Source organism: Gekko japonicus, unplaced genomic scaffold (assembly GCF_001447785.1).
Source record: "Gekko japonicus isolate JY-2015 unplaced genomic scaffold, Gekko_japonicus_V1.1 scaffold131, whole genome shotgun sequence".
NCBI lineage: Eukaryota > Metazoa > Chordata > Lepidosauria > Squamata > Gekkonidae > Gekko > Gekko japonicus.
Window position 1 is genome coordinate 2649193 of NW_015167061.1, and position 20796 is coordinate 2669988.

Sequence of the window (20796 nt, forward strand, 5' to 3'; positions counted from 1 at the left end):
GCCGCCGCCCGCGCCGCCTCACCCGGGCCTGCGGGGCCTCCCGCCCCAGCAGCCCCAGCAGCCGCCCCCCCAGCAGTATCCTTCCCGGTGCAGGCAGGCAGGCAGGCCGGCCGGCGCGCGCTCCCCCCCCGGGCCCCGCGAGGGAGGGGGTCCCCGGCGTGCTTGGGGGGGGGGTGGGGGTCGCTCTTTCTGTCTGTCTGTCTCCGGCCGCCGCCGGGGGGGGGGGCTGGATCTTGTTTCACAACAGGAAGCGGCGGGGAAGGGGCTCTTCGCACCTGCGGGGAAGGGAGGCGAGCCCGGGGCTGGCGGGGCAAGGCAAGGCAAGGGCGCCTTCCGGGAGGGGGAGGAGGAGGAGGCTGCTGCCCCCCGGCGCTTGGCGGGGCCTGCCTTGGAGCCGAGAGGCGCGGGGTCCGGCAGGTGAGCCGGGCTTGGTGGGTTGCGCCTCCCTCCGAGATGGCTCCCCAGGAGGCGCAGCAGGAGCCAGATGTGCTGGAAGGGAGGCCACCAGCCCCCCGGGGTGCATGTCTGTGGGTGAGGGGGGGGCTGTGCCTGCCAGAGAGGCTGGGGGAGCACCTTGCTCGGGCATCTCGTGGGGCAGGGTGGGTCAGGTTGCCTGTGGTTGCCTGGGAAAGCCTGTGAAGAGTGAACTGCTGCGCCTGCCTCTGGGGAGGCCAAAACGTGCTGCAGGCTGGGGAGCAGGGTATTCTCTGGATGGGGAGCAGGGGCTGGTTTTGCCTGGTCAGCAACAAGTGCTCGCCATTCGGGGCCACACTTTATTCTTGTGCAAAGTATCACAGTTGCAAGACAGTTACCTACAGCTCATTTTTCTTCCTTGCTTAGTGTGGTTTATTTGCTGCTGGTGGAGGTGGGCAAGTCATGTCCTCCCGTCCCCTGCCCCCCCCTCCCCATCACCCTGCCCTCCACATCACCCTGCCTGTTTTCTGGCCTGAGCTGGGCAAAGTGCCTGACATGCATGAGCTCATGTCTAATTGGCAAGTAGTACGCTGGCTACTCTCTGGTGTTTCTAGCTAAATCATAATATATGGTGATTTCTTTAAAAGGGCCATGTTGGATCCTTGAGTGCGGCTACCAGGAGTGAAATCCAGTCATGTTGGTTTTCTTTGTTTTGTTGGGGCTGCCTGCTTCTCTCATAGTGGAAGTCTATGGTGGTCTGTACCTCTCCAGCTCCACGAGGGATCTTCTGAATGGACTTCAGCTTTGTGGCTGTAATGAAATGCCTTTATTCCCACATTGTTAAATGTCTTCTGTTGCCTGTCTGTGAAGGTGGTCAACTTTCTGCTTCTCTAGTGAGCACTAGTAGCATCTCTTTAACTTCCTACATCAGCGTCAACTTCTTTGACTGGAAGGAAAAGAAAGTAGATCTCTTCACAGTGGTTCTCAGAAACCTCTGACATGATGAAGCATCGCATGTTTTTTTAAAAAGGACCAGCGAACTTTGAAGAGGGAGTACTATAATCTCAGGGCTTCCTATTTTGATTTTATAAGTGATGAAATACTTTAATTCTCAATTTTCTAGACCTGCTGGACGTCTGCTTAAATCTAGTGTGGCATTTAGTTTTGCTCCTTTAAAATCTAGCCGTGTGTCTTCAGCGCCGTGTGCTCTGGAAGAAGAAGGCCATGAGAAGTTTGGCTTGAAATGCAGCCGTCGGAATTCAGCTGCCTAATTTCCTTTATGTCGTCAGGATCCAGCCATTTCTTTCCCATAGAGGGGTAAGAAGTGACTTTACTTGTGTTTCTACCCCAGGTTTTGCACGTCCTGAGGCTTAGGATCTAGCTGTGCCTGAACGCTGAACAAGGAAGAGGTGGAGGACTCCGGAACCAAAGTGCAGGCAGGAGCTACTTTAGAAAAGGGGGTTGTCTGCACAGGCCATTAGAAAAATGAGGAAGGGAAAGAGGAAATTAAACTCGGAAATGCTGGCCAGTGAAGGCCTTCTTGTGTGGGTGGTAAGTAGGGTGATGCGAAAGGGGACATGTGAGCTTTGAAAAGGCCTAGGAAATGTGTCTTGTACATAGGGTGAGGTTTCCTCGCTGTAAGGCACGTGGTTGTCTTTCCTTGCAGGAAACGCTTGCTGCAGTGGTGTGGTTAGCCAGCCCTGATGAGCGTGGCTGAGGAATGGGCAGAGGCAGCAGGGTAAGGCGTTCAGGTATTTAATGTTAACTTATTTGGGATGCTCCTGGATAAAAAGATAACAGTGTGCTGCTGAGCCTGCATTTTACGTTGCCCAGGTTCTGGGGCTTCGGAGTATTTTGGGAAGAGTTTGGACTGTTGGCATACTGTGTGCCTGCTGGAAAAATGCATTTAATGTCATTGCTGTCCTGCTTTACCTCCAGGGGCTCAGAGTGAAGCATTTGGGATTCTCATGTTTTATTCTTGACAGACCCCCCACCCCCCCCCCCGGGTAGGTTAAGCTGGGAGTTGGTGGTTTCCCCATCTGGATCCAGAGCTGGTGTCTGAAATGCCCTGCTGGCTCCCAGAAACTTGATTCTGGCACCTGCAGACTTGAAGGAATGTTTCCAGTGGGCCCGGGCCACTGTGAGCACCCAACTCATTCCGGACTCTGTCCTGAATCTCACATGCTTCCTAATCAGTTTTTTCCTTCATCAGCAAGATTCCGGTAAGAATAATTAAACTTAAAGGGTCTGATGATCAAATACATGTTCCTGAGACGAGGGTTCAAACTGCCACTGCATCCATGAGGTGGGGTAGGGGCTTATGTGCCAAATGGTGGCTCTGGAATGGGTCTCTAGGTTGCGCTGAGGAGCACAGCTGGGCAGCTTTGGCTCTGGGCTCTTTGCCTTGCCCTGTCCAGTGTGGTGGAGGTGAGTGGCTGGTTAAAGGTGTTGCATGTAGCTCATGTGGCTCGCTCACAGGAAGAAGGCCTCTAGAGCAGTTCTCTCAGACCCACCCACCTCACAGAGGGTGTCTGTTGTGTGGCGAGGAAGGGAAGGCGATTCTAAGCTGCTCTGAGAGTCCTAGTGAAAGGTGGGGTATAAATCCAACTCTTCTTCCTGTTGCCTTGCTGCTTGCCTCTGTTCCTAATGGGCTGGCTTGGCTCCTTGCAGTTTCTGTTGACCAGCGCAACTGGAGCAGGAAGCAGTGGCCTGTCTCAGTCCTTCATTCGTATCAGCACACCACGTATTAGGAAGGGCGATGGAGTCTCCTTGTACTAACCATTATGGGGCATGCAGCTAGTCTCGGCTACTCTGGGCTCCCTCCTTTCTGTGGTATTTTGGATCCAGCTGAAAACTCTGTGTCAGTCTGTTCATTGTCTGCACAAAGGTAGCTGGAAGGCCATCAGGCTGTTATAGAAGCTCCAACTGTGGATTGCACTGACCCAGGTTTGAGCTTTGAAACGGGCACTGGGCGAGCCTGAACTTCAGAGGGGTGTGTCTGCTTTTATGTCCTGTCCTTCCAAGTTCCTTCCTGGCCCCTGGAGGTGGGGCATCCTTCTAAGAGTGGTTTTCCAAAAATGGAAAAGCAGCACCTGTTTGCAAAATACTGCTGGTAGCACTTGTGTAGCAGATCCATAGAGCACGGCAGAACAAATGTCAGTTGCCACACATCCATTGTTACCAAGATTCCAGGTTATGAAATCAGTCTGAAACGTTCTCCAAACAATTAATTGGGGTCTCATCACATATCCGTATGAAAACATTTCATATATATGTAACCCTTGGAGGCAATTTTATTATCAAAACTTAGGTGTCGAACTGCTGGCAAAAGGTTAAATCCCAGTGGGGAGATCGTTGGGGCAAAATGAGGTCATACTCAGAGATGGAAACCTCATCATCTGCGTGGGGATGTGAGATGACTGTTAGTTGGGTCAGAACTAACTGAGCTGTACCCTTGAGGTCCTCCCACATGCCAGGCGCATGCTCAACTTCTGAGCCACGATCCCTCCTCTGTGTTGCTTGGGGCTTGGGTGGGAATGTCCCCACCACGCATCATCCCAGGATACTTGCAGGGATGTGGGGTTGACCCTTGCTGGTGGGGTTTGCTTGTGGCTTGTGCGTTCAGTCATGCAGAGTGTTCACATGCTCTCCTGCTCACCCAGGGCACAATGTGTGGCCAGGGTTGCGCCCCAAGGGGTCAGATGCTTTTTGGTGGGGAGCCCTGGGCTCCTGAGAGAGCCGGCTGCCTTTGGCTTGGGGTGGGTGGATTGGAAAGGGCCTGCTGCTTGCTTGGCATGGTGTGGCGGCCACCTCTTGCGCGACCTGCTGTGACAGGGGGAAAGCCTCATAGAAATAACTTGTTTCTGCCCTGCTGAGCTGGCGAAGTGAAACTTCCGGTTTTGTTTTCTTGTGTTTTTCCACCTACATCTCTCTTGGCGCTCGTCAGCCTCATGAGGGATCTTAGTTGTGCAGCGATGAAGCTTGTGTGGAGATTCTAGCAGCTAGTCCTAATTTCTGTGGTTGTTTCTTGTTTTGGCTGAGAACATTTGATGTGGTTGGTGGGAAGGCTCGGAACAGTCTGTGCCCTCCTTCCCTGGCCATCTGATGCCAGGCACAGACAGTGGCATGTTGGATGCCAAGTCTCTTGCCTGGTCCCGTGTGACCTGGACTTTGAGGATTTCGTTCTTTTGGCAGGACTGCTAAGCCAAAACACCGTATTGATCCATTTTGATGACGCGGACCCTTGAGAATTACAAAAATCCCACCCACCCCTTTTCGAGTGGCTCAGTGGATGGAAGGAAGGACTGCTGGCAGCTCTCCACGTGTACCTTTGCTTCCTTCTTAAGTGGTGCTAGTTTATTTTGTGTTGCTGCTTTTGTCATTTTGGAAGAGTCCAGGTTTTGTATTGCAGCCGGGGAAACCGATAACCCGAAGTTTAGCGTCCAACTGCAGCTGGAATAACCTGATCCTCTTCAAGTGCGACCAGGACATCAGTAGCAGTGTTATTCGGTCATTTTCTTGCCTTCTTGCCAAGGTGTGTGTGAGTGACATTCAGAAGGGAAAGTAGAACAGTGCCAAGATGGTGGAGGAGGTCCTCCATTATTGAGGGAACTTATTGAGTGACATGTTTATTTCACACCATCTCTGGTGCAGAAGGTGCATCACAAACACACCCTGGAGAATAGTCAGGCATGCTGTTGAACTGTGCAGAGGTTTCCCACCCTCTGTTGCATTCCAGTTGAGCATTGGGTTAGCAGAAGGGGTAGTGGACAGCTGCATCCATGTTTGAGGCTGTCCAAAAGAGCCGTTTCCTATGTCTCCTGCAATAGAGTTATGCATATGTTTGGTAAGACATCTGTATAGAGTGAGTATTTGCATAGCAACAATTCAGGATTTCCCCTAATGAGCAGAGGCAGATTCCTAGGGAGAGACTTGGCACTGGGTCCATGGCTGCTGCCTTCCTTCTCTTCTTGCCCTGGTTCTCCAACTGTGAGCTTTCTCTGATTTTACTTGGACCAAATTTTAAATGCCAGGCCTTGCCCATTGTCACTCTTCAGGTTTTTTCTTTGGTATTCACCAAGCACAACTTTGCTATTGTTCCAGAAGATTTTCAGACCATCCTGGTCTTTGGCGGAGAAGGCGATTGCATTGGCTGTTCAGCGTTTCTCAGGTGATGTGTGTGCAGCTTTCCCAAGTGGTCACTCCCTTTGTGCTGTGCTGAAGATCTATGTATTTATATGTTGTTGTTGTTTAAATGAATACTTTAAACTTAGTTGGTGTTAGTTGATGTGAGATTCTTGCGCTGGGGAGGGCGAAAATAACAGAATTGCTGTGGCAAGCGGGTTTCAAAAAGTAGAGCAGATTTAGAGGTGTGTCCCACTTGAGAGCCACTGCCTCGTATACTGGAAATGTTGCTCCTTTTGCATTCTGCTAGAGGGAGAATGCTGTGAAATTTGAAAAGATGCCACATTCCTACAGACAGTTGTGCCAGTCCATTAGAAACTAGTCGTCTTCTGCTTGTTTTGTACTGGCCGTGCGTTTTGGTACCAGCTTCAAAGCCGTGGGCTGGTGAACTTGGGGGTTTAACTTGTTCCCCTGAAAGGCTTCCGGAGTAGTTTCTGCAGCTGCGGCAGGCTGAGCGGGGAGACCCTAATTCCAGTTGTCTCTGTTTCGGTTGCAGCGTGAATGCTTTTCAGCAAGCCCTCACTTTTGGCATTCATTCTTCCTCCCCATGAAAATACTACTGGGGTAACATTACTGGCCCACCCTGCATAGAGTGGTTTGTAAGGACTCGTGCACCTGTTGAACCCACCACAAAGAAGGACTCCTGTATGCGCCTATGTTCCCGCCTATGTTTATTTCTCAAACTGTGAAACCGTACCAGGTGGATTGAGTGGATGTAACACTGAATGGGTCTGTCATGACAAGCAACTCAACTTTCAGAGTGGGAGAAAGCTTATGATAGATCTCCTGCTCCCTCTTTTTTTGGGGGGGGGGGGTCGGAATCCAAGGCAGCCAGCCATGATGGAACAGTAAAGAAAACCCTTAAACCTGCCCTGAGCATTTCCCAGCGGTGACGATCCGTGTCCTCAGGTTAGAAAGGGTTTGCCTTCTTTCTGAACATGTGTAGCGTTTGTTGGGTTTGGCCAAGCCTCGGAAAGTATGAGTTCCACAAGATAGCAGCTGCCCGTTAAGAAAGCCCATTGTCTGCCTCCTCCATGTGGTGGAGTGTTGTGATTGTCCAAGATAGCGTCTTGGCCCTGGGCTGGACTGAGGCGACTCCCTGTGCAGTCACGTGCCATTTCATCTTTCTGGGTCTGTGGTGCAGGTTCCCACTCTTCCTCATTTGGAGAACAATGTGTATAGTGCCAGCAAAGGGAAGAAGGATTTAAATGGTAGCTGGTATCTTCTAGTGCCAACCCTGGGCCAGGCACAGAATGGCTCAGGAGACCGATCCGCCCCCCCTCCTGTGTTTAGGGGGCTTTAGAAGGAAATGAGAAACTTTTTAGAATCTGATTGGCTGCTTTGAAGAGTGCAGAAACAGGGCAGTGAGGAATCTCAATCCAGTCTGCAGTTCTCTGCGAAGGCTCAGTCAGGCCAAGCTCAGTTGTCCTGGTTGAGTCACCGGTGTACCTTTGCTGAACCCTGCTGCAAGGCTTGCGATGGTCTCTCGTGCCCTGCAGCCCCCTTCTGTGAGACAGTGGTAGCCTCCATGGGTGGGGCTTGGGCTTCCGGGCCCTGGGCATCCGCGCACCTTGGAATGCTCTGCTTCTGGTCAGGGTGCAGCAGTGCCTGCCTTCCCAAGCAGCGCATTACTGGATTGATCAATGTCGGGAGCATGTCCCACAGAACATGGCAGAATGGACCCCTGAGCAAAGGCTGTCACTTAAAGTGGGCAGAAGGCTTCGTGTGGTGTGCATCATTCATCGTTTTCAGGCCACACAACAGTTTATGCTTTTAAGCCTTAACGTTTATGGAACCAAGGGGGTGGTGGCCCAAAATGTTTGGAACCGCTGATTTAAGGCATTGTCCTCAACCAGAGCCAGGGCTTTTTCAGCCCTGGCTCTGACCTGGTGGAACTCTCTGCCAAATACCGCCAGGGCCCTGCGGGACCTCATGCAATCCCACAGGGCCTGTAAGGCAGAAATGTTCCCTCAGGCTTTTGGTGGAGGACAGCGACGGTTCTGTCATAGCCGGCACCCTCCTCCTCTTTTTCCCTTTCCTCTGTCTTTGCTTCGGCCCTTTCCTCACCTGCCTGTGAGACAGCAGCGCAGTCCAGAGTAGGGGAACAAAGGAATGTTTGATGCCACCTGAGATAACGCAGCCAGTTTTTTGTTTTAATTTTGTTTTTAATGGCCGTACATCACCTAAAGCCTTACATTGTAGGGAATAGGCAATTCATAAACTGAATATATAACTGAAAATTAGTAAAAATTGTAAAGCCACATTTCCCCACAACAGGACGATGTTGTGGACCACACCATTGTCCCTGTGGAGAGATAACGGAAGAGGAGGAGCAGGTTTCTGCGCCTTTGATCTCTTCCACACCTGGACATGCATGCAGGAGCTCTATACTGAGCCCCAGACCACTAGGCCCTGGGGGTCAGTCTTGTCTGCTCAGTCTGGAGGTGGCTCTCCATGGTTGTGGGTTGAGGTGTGCTGCATCCCCTGCTCTTTGATCCTTTTAACTGGAGATGCTGGAGGTAGAACCTGGGACCTTCCGCAAGCAAAGCAGAGGCTCTGTCGCTGAGCCATGGCCCTCCCCGCCACCATTTTTCTGCTGGGTGGTGTTGCATAAAACCTCAGTTTAGTGTAGTGGTTAAGTGCGCAGACTCTGATCTGGGAGAACCGGGTTTGATTCCCCACTCCTCCACTTGCACCTGGCTGGATGACCTTGGGCAAGCCATAGTTTTGGCACAGCTTTCCTTGAAAAAGCAGTTTCTGTCAGAGCTCTCTCAGCCCCACCCACCTCACAAGGTGTCTGTTGTGGGGAAGGAAGAGGAGTTTGTGAGCCGCTCTGAGGCTCCCTTGGGCAGTGAAGGGCCATGGGGTATAAATCCAATCTCCTCTTCTTCTTCTTCTGACTGTGAGAAGAGCCTGTCAGATCCTGTCCCTGTAAGCACAGGGACCTCAGTTGGCAGCTCTGAATGGAGCCAGTTGGACACTTTGACACCTCTTTTGTACCCATTTCTGTTAGCTGGAAAGAGCAGTTGTGCTTTTAAGCAGTGACTCTTAATTATTTATTTAATTGCCTTTCTCAACAAGACTTAAGGAAGGTTACAAAATATGAAGACGAGAAGATATGAAAATGCAGTAAGAACAGTGTAAGATAACATTGCTTGAAGCCTTATGGTCCAAATCATCATTATATTGGAGTTCCCTTCCAGACAGTCCTTAACAGTACAGGGATTGCTTGATGTGCTTTGCAGAGAATGTCCATTAATAATAGCAGAAGACGGGGGGGAGACTCCCTGGGGAGGGGGGAAGCACCTCTGGGGCAAAGAAGAGGTTCCACAGCCAGGGGTGTGTTTCCTGTCAGGTGCTTAAAAAAAAAAAAAAGCTTGCCCTTATTTGGCTGATGAGTGTGGGAGGGGTGGGATGTCCAGTTCCTGGCATGGGGATTTCTCCCTGGAGCAAGAGCAGAGTGTGTCCTTTCAGGCGGTGTCTGCGAACAGACAATGCCTGTGTCTCTGCTGCGCTCATGCAAGAGTTGCTTTTCTGGCTTGTAGCTTGGCAGCTGAGGAGATGTCCCCTGAAGAGCTTGGACTGTTGGTCTCCCCCCCCCCCCCCATTCTCTTCCTGCTCTGTGCCGAGCCATTCAGAAGGCTGGCATTGACCACAGAGACAAAGAGCCCTTTCAGGCCCGGAGCTTTTGTTAATATTCCCCGTGTTCCTCTTCCCTACTCCCTACTCTGATTGTTAATCTTCAAGTTCAGTGGCTTCAGTGGCGTTTTGAGAGTGAAAGTCACTTCCTGGTTTTGAAAAAGCAAACAGTTGTGGGAGAAGTGGGGGGCATATTCTGTTCACGTTTGGCTGGTCCCCTCCATATGCAGGGCACTGTCATGATGGATAAAGAAGCCCTTTTTGCCGGCTTAGCTTTTAGCAGCCGTTTTTGGGGAGCTGTTTATTTGCCCAGTTAAGTTTGGTATGCTGTAAGGGTTGAAAACCTGTATCTTCACAGTGTTTTAGAGCCTGCTTCCATGCGTCCCATCATCCCCCCCAAGGGCTGGTGAGAGGAGTCAAGAGGTGTCACAGCTCTGACCACTGGATCAGCCAGGCTTCTCCTGGATCTTTGAGTGACTCGACCAGACTCATTGGGTGTGGTTTGTCCTGGGTGCCTTTGGAGCTCAACTTGGCTCCGTAACTACCATGGAGAGGATACCTCTTTTGCAGTTTGTGTTGTTACGAGACTGATTCCGCAAGGAAGTCACCTGCATGCATGCTCAGCGGCCCTTTTTCTGCCGGCCTCTCTGTCCAAGCAGCATGTTCTCTAGTGAGCCGTCAATCCTGAATGAAGCACAGGCAGAGATGATGCCACCCTCTTGTCTGCTTAATCCTTCATTGTTTGTGTGCCTGGTGGGTAAACAGGAGCAGAGTGCAGTTGGGACGGTGGCGGTGGCCAGGCCTTCAGTGGCACGGAGGGGAAGGGCCCACCTCGCGACGCGGTGCCTCTGGTCTCCCAGGGGGTTCCAGCAGAAGGAGGATCTCCTGAGGCCAGGTGGGATGGGAATCTTGCTGCCACTCCAGCAGAATAGACATCCGCCACAGGAAGTGACTTTCCTTTGGTGTCTCTGATACGGCAAGCCCTCTGACATATACCTTTGTTCTAATTCACGTCTGATGTGCTGTGGGGGAGCTGCTGCTGAAGGCGGGGCTTCCCATCGCACACCAAGCCTGTGGAATTCACTAGTAATGTGCCAGGTTGGGACTCGGATCTCCCGTGCGTTAAGGGTAGGAGGTCTGCTGTTTGGAGGAGAGACTGAAGGCCGTGGCATTGCTGTGTGTATCTGTTGGTGCGGACAACTTTAAGAGCCTTGGGAGAGCTCTGCTGGATCAGACCTGTGGTCCATCTAGTCTAGCAGCCTCTTTGACACAGAAGCCAGCCACTCACCCTGGAGGGCCAGTGAACAGGACAGAGAGGTCAAGGCCTTCTCCCAGTGCTGCCTCCTACTAATGGTATTCAGAGGTTGATTACTTCTGGATGTGGAGGTTTCTTTTAGTCACCGTGGCTAGTAGACGTTGATGGACCTCTCCTCCATCAATCAGTTTGTCCCACCCTTAAAGCCGCCCATTCTTTCCTTCTTCACTGAAAGTGCAGGTGAGACTGCAAGTACAAATTCCGGCCTGCTATACTTATTCCTGTTTTTCTGCCCCAGTGTAAGTATGTTGGATGGAGCACTGCTGAGGGAGTCAGGTGTTCTGGTTCAGAATGACACGCTGAGGATGGCAGAAGGAAGTGGCCTTTCTCATCAGCACCGCTGAGCTGGACAAGCAGCCACACACAAAGTCCATTGTTCTTCTCTTCTGCTCTGGCTGGCATGTTCACGGGGGCCGGGGAAGTACATGGCAGAGTCTGTCCTGGAGCTCCGTGTTTTGGCAGTGAGATCCTCAGGGGTGGATTTGAGCAGCTGGGCAGGGAATGCACTGGAAGCTCCCTAAGGCATCCCTTGTCTGCAAGGGGTGGGCTTCACTGGAGAAGTACAGAAAGGGCTTTGCTGATAGCGCTGGATGTCAAGGCTGCCTAGAACTAAAGTTCCTATATGCAGCAGCCAATGTTCCCTCTAAGCTATGGAGTCTTGTGAGCAAAAATTCTACCTTGTGAGCTACTGGCATTAAAGTTGTGAGCGAGCGATTCGGCTACTGCATAAATTAGTTTGCGCTGGAGCCGTCCAGCCTGAGCGTAGACAAAAACATGTGAGCCAGAGGCTAAAAAACTGTGAGCTAGCTCACACTCAGCTTAGGGGGAACACTGGCAGCAGCAACTCTTTGTGGACTTGTCTTGGGTTTCTGGGGATTTCGGGGGCCTCTGTATGATAAAAGACAAAGTTTGTTCACATCCCAACCTATATTCCCTCTAAGCTGTGGAGTCTTGTGAGCAAAAATTCTACCTTGTGAGCTACTGGTATTAAAGTTGTGAGCGAGTGGCTTGGCTACTGCATAATTTAGTTTGCTCTGGAGCCGTCCGCCCCGAGCTGAATTACTGGATGGGGCAAGATATAAATCTCAATAATAAAAAATAAATAAATAAATATTTCTGAGCTCTCCTTTCCAATGCACCATTGTTAGCACCACTGCTCCCTTCTAAGCTGTGGAGTCTTGTGAGCAAAAAGTCTACTTTGTGAGCTACTGGCATTAAAGTTGTGAGCGAGGGATTTGGCTACTGCATAAATTAGTTTGCTCTGGAGCCCTCCTTCCTGAGCGAAGAGAAAAATGTGTGAGCCGGAGGCTAAAGAACTGTGAGCTAGCTCACACTAACTCGGCTTAGAGGGAACACTGATCCCAACCCAACTCTTCCTTAGGTGCAGACCCCTGGACTTCCTAAAATAAAAATCATATTTATCAAATTGCTTTTGAGTGTGAGCTGTAGGGCTGAACTCTTCCTTCTGATCTTGCGCAGTGTGAGATATTTGGTGATTAAATAGTGTTGGAATCAGTGTTCCCTCTAAGCTGAGTTGGTGTGAGGCAGCTCACAGTTTCTTAGCCTCTGGCTCACACATTTTCGTCTTAGCTCAGGAAGGACAGCTCCAGAGCAAACTAATTTATGCAGCGGCCAAACAGCTTGCTCAGAACTTTAATGCCAGTCGCTCACAAAGTAGAATTTTTGCCCACAAGGTCCCACAGCTTAGAGGGAACATTGTAAGATGGCCTGCACCCGTTTGAATAGCTAAGCTGGGGCTGGACTGTAAATCTTGGACCCCACTCTAAAGCACCCTCAGTCTGGCTGCAGCTGGAGCGCACACATGTTGCGGTGTTGAGTTGTAGTCTTGTCACAGTTGCCACATCGAGAAGTTAAGACCTGTCAGGGAGATGAAATGGAATTAAACTTGCTCCTCAGTTGAAGACAAATCTTGAAACAAAAGAAATGTATATTCCCCATGTTGTAGCTGAAGTATTTTTCAGTACTGATCTGATTTTAGAACTGCCTGCCACGAAGGTTCTTCCTGCATCCAGTCCTTTCCTCCTTCATTGTCAGCCAGCAATGCAGTTGTTGCCATGTTGTGTGGCTGGACCCCTGAAGTACTGCACAGCACCTTCCGGCAATCCTTTGTGCCAAAGTGTAACCAGCTAAGCTTGTCTGCACCTGGAGTAACATCTGGCACTTCAGTATTGCACTTGGATGAGGGATTTCTGGAAAGGTGAGCAGCTGAGCCAAGACGTTTTGTTCCAGAATGGCTTTGCAAACGTTGGACAGAGGACGTCGATAGCCTGTAGAGTTCGGCTGTCAGCCATTTAACTCCCCCTGGCAGTGGGGTCCCTGGCAGGGTCTCTCAGTCACTATCCTGTCTCCTGTGAGTGTTTGTGTGGCACAGTCCTTATGGGAAGCTTTTTCAGTCTGCAGGCGCTTTCACGCCTTTTTTGCTTTGTTTTGCTGCATGGATTTGTATGTAAACCACCTCCTAGAACGTTTCCTGTTCATGTCTCTCCTGTGGTCTTTTAACCTCATTCCCAGTGACCTGGGATGTATCCAGGCCCGTAGCTACATTGAAGCATTCTGCCCCCCCCCCCAATGTCCTACCAAGGAAAAAACGTTACTTTCCCCCCACCATAGAGAACAATGGAGGGGATGGGGGCAACCTGTTTGGGGGCCTGTAGAATTCGACCCCCTAGTCCAATGTTCTTGAAACTTGGTGGGTATCTTGGGGGGAGGCTCCAGCAGCGACCCTGTGAATTTGGAGCCTCCCTCAAACCACCTCCCCTCCAGCCCCCAGAATATACCCTATGTTTTCGCCATTGACTTCAATAGCCCATAGGATATACTGGGGCCGATTCAGATCAGAGAATCTGAATTGGCCCACAGCAGCCTGAAAGGGGCCCGAATGGGCCATTTTCGGGGGTTCATTCAGCTCAGACAAACCAAATGCACACCCCTAAGCCACGGCATGAAGCGGTGCAAGGCAGCCAGCGGGTCAGACCCTCTTGGGAATGAGCTGGCAGATCCAGAGAGCTGCTCATATCAGGCAAACTGTTGTGCAGTGAGGTGTGGAAAGGGCGCAGGCGATGGGATCCATGCAAGCCGTGTGCGTCTTGGAAGACTACGCAAGTGCTGTGGGATGAGCTTGCGAGAGTGTCCGAGTTCCTTCTTTCCTTGGTAACTTGCTGGGTGTGTTTTGAATGTCACAGGACTGCCATGCTGAAAACAAACCATAGCTACTGTCTCTTCCGTGCTGGAATGGCTGTGGCTGGTGTTTGGTACTTAGAGATTGCTGAGAGATGTTTGGAAATGAAGGATGCTAGACAGGTCCACATGCCATAGGAAAGGCACAGTGGAGAAAATGTATTTGGGGGCAGGGGAAAGTTGCCGTTTTGTTTACTGCTAGCGAGGTTCTTGGCTTTGTGAGTCACAGGAAGACGGGGTGTTTGTGTGTGCTCAGTCAGTATCGTGTGTCTGTATTTCGAAATGCAGAGAACATGTGCATTGCTCCCTGCCTGGTTTCTGACGTGTCACGTGTCACATGCTGAACGTCTTCTGTTTAAGACATGTAGCTGTCAGTTGGCTTCAGTTTCTGTTCCTTGATGTTCCAAAGGAGACTTGTTGGTCGAAAAAGAACTCTTTTGCAAAGGTCTGGGAGCTTTCTGAAATAGCTGGGCGTTTTGTGGGACTGTTTTGGGAGAAGAGATGAGCCACCTTGTGTTGGCTGCGGGGTTCTGTTTCTGAGAGCTGGATTTGTCTCTGCCTGCCTTCTAAATCATCCTGGAGGCCATGTGTGTGAGGTGAGTTTGCCCATGGGAAGGATGTCTTTTTTTGTGTTCTGGCACGGGGAGGGTTAATGGCGCCTTGTTCCCTGACAGCCCCTGGCATCTGAAAAAGCGGGAGGTGTCCTGGTGGCTCTTCTGGGAGGACTGGGAGTTGTTTCAGCCTGTTCATAACCTGACCCCCTTGGCCCTCCTCCCTCTTGGCTGCTCTGCCCTGAGTCTTCGGCGCTTGCCCTCTGAGTAGGGACAGAGGTCTGGGTCCCAGCAGAATGGGGAAGGAACTTCGAGGGGTGGCCCCTAAGAGGCGATACTTGAGACAGAGGGGCATGTGGGGCGCAAGCTTCAGCATGCCCTCAGGATTGGAGGGGGTGTGCTCCACTGATCCGTGAGGGTGTGGAAGTGCTGGTGGGGACTCTCCGGGCCCCTGGGTGGGGACATTGGAGGGCTAGGAGCGTCCTTCACCCAGGAGCACACGAAAGACTTCCAGTAGTTTGCCATTAGGATATCTTCTTTCCCATTCTTTAGGCCTTGCGTTTTTGGTAGGTTTAAAAGGCGTCTGTCCTGGGTCATTCCTGTGCTTTCTTTCAGAGGTGGCTGTGGGGCAGTCAGTCGTTGCTGTCTTTCTAAGCAACGTAGCGCTCATCCTATTGCAAAAGGACTTCCAGTTAAGGAACTGCCTAGTGTGGGAATGGGAACGGCCTGCTCACTTTCGACAGAATTGTGTAGCGGAGGCCACAGAAGGATCTGTCTAGTGCTGACTCTGTGCTTTTCTGGGTGGTTGCAAACAGGTGGGCATTTCATATTGAAAATAAAATGCTGCCTTATTTCTGCTTGTTCTCAGCAGGGCCGTCTCATTTACTGTAGCAAAGAGCACTGATCATCTGCCTGAGGAGGCGGCGTATCTGGTTGCTATTACCTAGCCAGGAGAACCATTTCTGGTAGCCTGCCTTTCTTGTGGGCAGTGAAAGTGGTCGTGGCGGTGCTTCCTGCTGCCTGCGAGCACCATTTGGTGGCACTCGCCTGGCCCAGCACAGAGGCAGCATTCTTCCCAAAGAAAGGTCTCCCCTTGGTTGTGCCGAGTGCACTTGCCTTCAGCCTCTTGTTTGTCCTTGACTTGCCGCTTTGCAGAATCCCTCGAGGACCCGTGCAGCAGCCTCTGGAGGACCGGATCTTCGCTCCGACAGTCTCAGCTGTGTACAGCACTGTAAGTACCGCTTCTGTGAAGCAGAACGTTTTCCCGTCATGCTGTGATCCACGGGGTTCATTCTGTCTGAATGCTCCAAGCCTCATACATAGACTGCAGTGCTGAAGGTCCACCTAGCCGTCAAACGTATTGTGTTTATGGACCCCTTTTCAGTGCAAGGCTTCTCGAGCTGGCTTACCTTTTTAAAGAAACAATTAAAACAATCAAAGCTGGAGGGTGGGGGGCCTCAGCTGGCGCTGTGCCCAGGTGTGATGGAGGCCCCCCTGCCTCCGTGCCCTCTGATGTTCTTGCGGGTGGTGGGTGGAAGAAGGGGAAGGGGGCTCAGCTGTTGCTGGGGCCTTGCTGCTGAGTGGCTTCCTTTTGGCCTCAACAATGCCAGTGGGAAGCCTAATCAAACTCATTAACAAATTAGTAATTTTATTCAAACTGAAAGCGGGGAGATTTTAGAATGTCTCTCTCTGTGTACGTACATGCACACAATGTATAGAAAGAGATCTGGTACAGATCAAACCTTATTTTAAAAAAGCTGAAGTAGACTGGTGATGCTTGCTTAAAATGGCGCCTTTGGAGAGTGAGGCTGGATGAGTTTCTCCAGTTTTCAATGTGGCTGCAGTAAAAACCTGGCTGCATCTGCCTAAGTGATCTGTGGGAAAGTATCAGTCATCTTCCCATGTTGGCTGGGGAGCAGCCTCACAAATGCCCCCCCCCCCCCGCGCGCGCCTTTCTTGTGAGGGTGGTTACTTTTGCTGTGTTCTCCAGCAGACCAGTGGGGAGGGGTTGTGATGGCTTTCCAGCGCCGTGGCTTCCCTTTCTGTAGAAGTGGAGTGTTGGGGAGGGGCCTGAAATGATTGCTCACGTGTCACTTTGTTTCTGTGTGTTGGGAGGGGTTGCCTTCTGGCCTTCATCGTGGCTCAGTCGTGGATGCCTGGGATTTTCCCGGAGTGTGTCCGTTCCTTCGGAAGAGGTCTTCCCATAGCGAAGGGAATCCTCCGGGAAAGACATGGCAAAGGGTTGGCTGTGCCAGGAGGCCAGTCTCGTCTGCAGTGTGGCTGCTGCCTGAAGACTCGGGCTTCCAGCAGCAGTCCAGACTGCCTCCCACAAACATGTCTTTTGTGTGTTTTTAATGCTTTTTCAAGGGGATGTATTGGTTTAAATCAAAGCAGTTTTAGGACACTAAGAAAAAGGACTAGTTTAAATCATTGATGTGACTTGATCCATTCCCTGGACAAGCATGCATCCTAGCTGGTCGCTGTAACAGTTCTAGGCTATTGTTCTGCAGTTGAAATGTGGTGGAATCTTGAACCTTTGGCCACCCTGCAGCCTACCGGCATGCGTTCAAAACAAGGTGGCTGACCGAGAAGCTGAGGCTGCACTCCTTTCCCATTGGTTAGGAAATCAGGCCCAGTCTCTGTGTGAGATCAAGTTTCAGAGCCTTCCAGAAGCTCGGGCTGGCAGTTCCTGGGCAAAGCAGTGTTTTTCCATGAGCTGGAAAGATGGTCCTTGATGTTCGGTTGGTGGAGTCATCAACATTTGTAATCTGAGAACAGAGCACGCTGAAGAGCTCCAGTAGCTGGAGGGTGTACTACAGGAGGAGAAGGTCATGGGGATGGAGCTCCGTGGGTGACTCTGCTGAGATACAGGAAGGCATCTCTGGATCAGAGGTGCTGGGAGAGATGGTGGACCAGGGAAGGCAGCTTCAGGTCTCCCAGGGAGGGCAGACCCCAAGGAGCCAGTGAAGGCTGTTCTCCCTTCAGACGTGGAAGGCCAGCAGCAGTGCCGATCCAGAGGCAGACCTGGATGACGCCTTCTGGGGGACCTGAAGGCTGGCTTTTATTTGGTTCTGATAAACTTTTGCTTCGGAATTGTTTCTGGTGGATGAAAAGAGCAGCATGCAGCAGCGGGTCTTTAGCGAGGGAAACACCATCCAGCTGAGAGAGTCGGCAAAACAAGAGATCGGCCTTCTCGAGACTCAGGCCACACAGCCCTCTCTTGAATGCGACCCGTCGTGCATTAAGCCAGTACAAAGAGAAGGCAGAACCGAAATGCAGGCAACTACAGACCTGGGAGGGCGTGCTTTCAAAGCAAGGCTGAGTCTGTATGCCGCCGGCTGTGCCTCAAAGTATTTTTAATTTGGGATTAAAGGTGGACATGAGTTAGGCACTTATTATTGAAGAGCATTCACTGTAGGCACCTCTTCCGTCAGGATCCAGCAAGGGGCCACCTTTGTTGGCAGATGTCTTGACTGGCATTGTTTGAAGTGGGACCACAGAAATTTAAGCCTAGATGTGGATGTGGTCATCAGGAAATGGGTTCAAGGGATGAGAGAGAATCAGTCCTTGCCCTTCCCTCCCGGAAGAAGAGGAGGGGAGTCAGCCTCTTCCCAAAGTGGTTTTCTTCTGCAGTGTGGCTGGAGGCCGGGTTGGGGGGCGGGGTTTTGGTTCCTGTTCCAGAAAGTGCTTTTTATGCTCTGCCCAGCATGTGGTTTCTGACCACGTGAAGTGAAGAAAAAAATAATCCGGGCAGTTGTAAGAGCTTTGGTGATGCAGTCTGAAGAGTGAGTCTCGTTCTAGTGAGCTGGAGCTCCAAGAGAGAGGCTTGTTGCAGCCCATGCTGGTCCTTGCTCCTGTGATGACAAGTGGGGCGGGGGGAGAGCTGTGGCCTCTTCTTTGCCCTCAGGGCTCCAAGCCGGGGCAGCTGAGGCTGACCCTGCTCGCTCGTGATGGAACACAGCTCCCTTTTGCCTTCTCCGCCTTGGCTGCTGGTTTCCGGCTAAGGGCTGCTGAAATAGATTGCATGTGGAAGCAGCCTTTGGAGGGGAGTCGCTGCCAGCCTCCGATGGAGCCCACTGGACCAAATGGTGCGATGCCTTTCTCCTGGTCTGTAGGAGTTTTGATGAGAGAACGAGGGGCCCGATGGCAGGAGAGGCAGCCGGCTTAGGCTGTGGCCCCGCAGGCATGGCCAGGATCCCACCCACAGGTTTGCAGACCTTCTTTCTCTGGCCCTGCTGGGGAAAGGCCTGTTTTTATTGGCACCTGTGGCATTTAGAAATACCTTGGCGGAGTTAGTCTGTCTTAAAAGGTTTTGTAGCAAACGTCTCCCATGATAAAAGGCTGCAGAGAGAGAGAGCCAGAGCAGGAGGGGTGACGTTCAAGGTCTTGCCTTTTCCCCTTTGCAGAACTGAGGCGGGTTCCAAGCTTGCAGTCTGGGCTTCACTCCTGTGGTGGGGGCTGGACAGGGTATCGAAAGCCCTCTTGAGTTACAGAAGTCCTGTTTTTTTATTTGCTGGACTTATATCTGCTTAATGGCACGTCTAGTTGACCAGCATCTGTGAAATTTGCAAATACTTTCATTACAAAAAAAAAATAGTATCATCTTGAGGGTTTGCTTGTAGTCTGTTAATGGGAAATCATCCAGTCTGCTTATAGTGGGTGTTTCAGAAACAAAAGCTTAATGGAGACCAGGTGGCTCACTGGCTTAGGTATGGGGGCTGCCTGTTCTCCCCCCCCCCCCGCTTCTGGGTCCAGTGCTAGACCAGCAGGCAGTGTCTCTGGCCAGCTCTGGCCGATTGGCCCGCAGCACCCCTTTGTGGAAGCTACAGGCTACTTTCTGTGTTTTGTTGCCTTTATAATTTGCTGCCTTTGGGACTGCCCTCCGAGTTGGTCCCGCACACAACCCTTGGACAGGAGCCAGCTGCAGGGGGTGGGGGGGCATGTGCTGCTGGTCTGTTTCAATTTGGGTTGGCTCCCAGGTGGTTTTTCCAGTCCCAATTTTAAGGTATTGGGTTTGCCCTGTGTGGAGTATAAAAAACTAACGATTTAAAAGGTTATGTTTTAACATTCTTAAATGGAACCTGAAATGTGTTAAATTCTAAAATCATACCACTGTCAAAGCCTGCTGTGCTATGTACGAGGAAGGGTCACAAAAGAAAATATTTTACTTCTGAGGTAAAAAGTTGCATCAGTGTGGAATAATAGCTGATGCATTTATTATAGCGGCAAATTATGAATGTTCATGACAGTCACAACCAGAAACACAGAGCTTTACTTGTATGTCACGGAGAAACACTGTAAGGACTTGCCTTGCTTCTGAAAGGGTTGGGCACTTTGTTCTGTGCCGGATTGGGTGATCTGTGGCTTTGGGTCCCTGGGCGTGTACAGAGAACCAAATAAAAGTCCACTATTTTCACCACTGATTTCCTCCCCATCCCATCAGCAGATACAGCTGTGTAAAGGCCTCTGGGCTGCAGGACCAATGGTTACCATTTGGACCCTGTGCTTAGGTAATCATTTAGTTACGTGTCTTTGTTTGGAGGATGCAAAGTTTCTAAAACGGGAATGTGGTTTGGCCTTCCTCCCCTGTGATTTAAATGGCCTTGATTTTAAACCAGCCCTCCTTGTATTTACCTGAATAGCTGGGATCCCCTGAGAAGTTCTCTGGCCCACCTGGAGAACTGATGGCCCAAGTCCTGCCATGGTCAGGAGTGAGAGGGGTCCTCTTTCCATCTGTGGCACCCGTATTCTGGGGCTTCGGGGACCCCCCCCAATTCACCGGGCCTGTTCCATGTGGGGAGAGTCTTTGGGCAGCTGGTGAAAAGATCTGGTGACTTCTGCAGCCTCCGTCCCATGCATGAGGTGGACTGAAAGAGTGGCAGGGCTCTGGGCTTTGTAGGTTAGGGAGCACGCAGGGTGCTCGAGATCTCCAGGTGCATAGATGCTATTTAACATTGATCTGCGCCTCCTTGCCCGGCTGGTCTGGGGGGTTGGGCTGGGTTGCCACCAGGACGCTGACGACACCCAGCTGTATCTGTTGCTGAATGGCCGTCCAGATACTGCCCCAGATGTTTTGGCCAGGGCTTTGGTGGCCATGGCTGGCTGGCTGGCTAAAACAGAGTTGACTGAAACCGAATCCATCAAAGATGGCGTTCCTGTGCCTGAGTCGTGGGGGGATGGAATTGAAATCCAGCTCCCAACGCTTTTGGATGCCTCCGCTTACAGTGGAGGCCCAGTCACGGTGGTTGCCAGATCAGCATTCTACCTTCTTTGGCAAGACAGGCAACTGGTTCCCTCTCTCCCCGTGACTTGGCCACAGTGATCCACGCAGTGGTCACCCCCAGGCTGGACTACTGTAACTCGCTCTACTCAGGGTTGCCCTTGAAACTGACCTGGAAGCTTCAGCTGGTTCAAAATGCAGTGGTGAATCATACAACCTGTGCTCCGTAAGCTGCATTGGTTTCCAGTTGAGTACCGGATCAAGTTCAAGGTTAT

General features: G+C 51.3%; 1 protein-coding gene across 3 annotated transcripts in view; it reads left to right on the plus strand.

Moving 5' to 3' along the window:
- Positions 1-20796, plus strand: part of EIF4G3 (eukaryotic translation initiation factor 4 gamma, 3) — a 100084-nt gene that overhangs the window by 671 nt on the left and 78617 nt on the right. Inside the window, exons 2-4 of one of the 3 annotated variants that reach the window (XM_015412616.1) lie at positions 1538-1731; positions 2081-2152; positions 15457-15532. In XM_015412616.1, the coding sequence (XP_015268102.1) occupies positions 2118-2152; positions 15457-15532 (111 nt within the window). In that variant the 5' untranslated portion in view covers positions 1538-1731; positions 2081-2117. Of the gene's footprint in view, positions 1-45; positions 76-1537; positions 1732-2080; positions 2153-14275; positions 14347-15456; positions 15533-20796 lie in introns of those variants that run through there. The other 2 variants (XM_015412619.1, XM_015412617.1) reach the window with 2 other exon arrangements.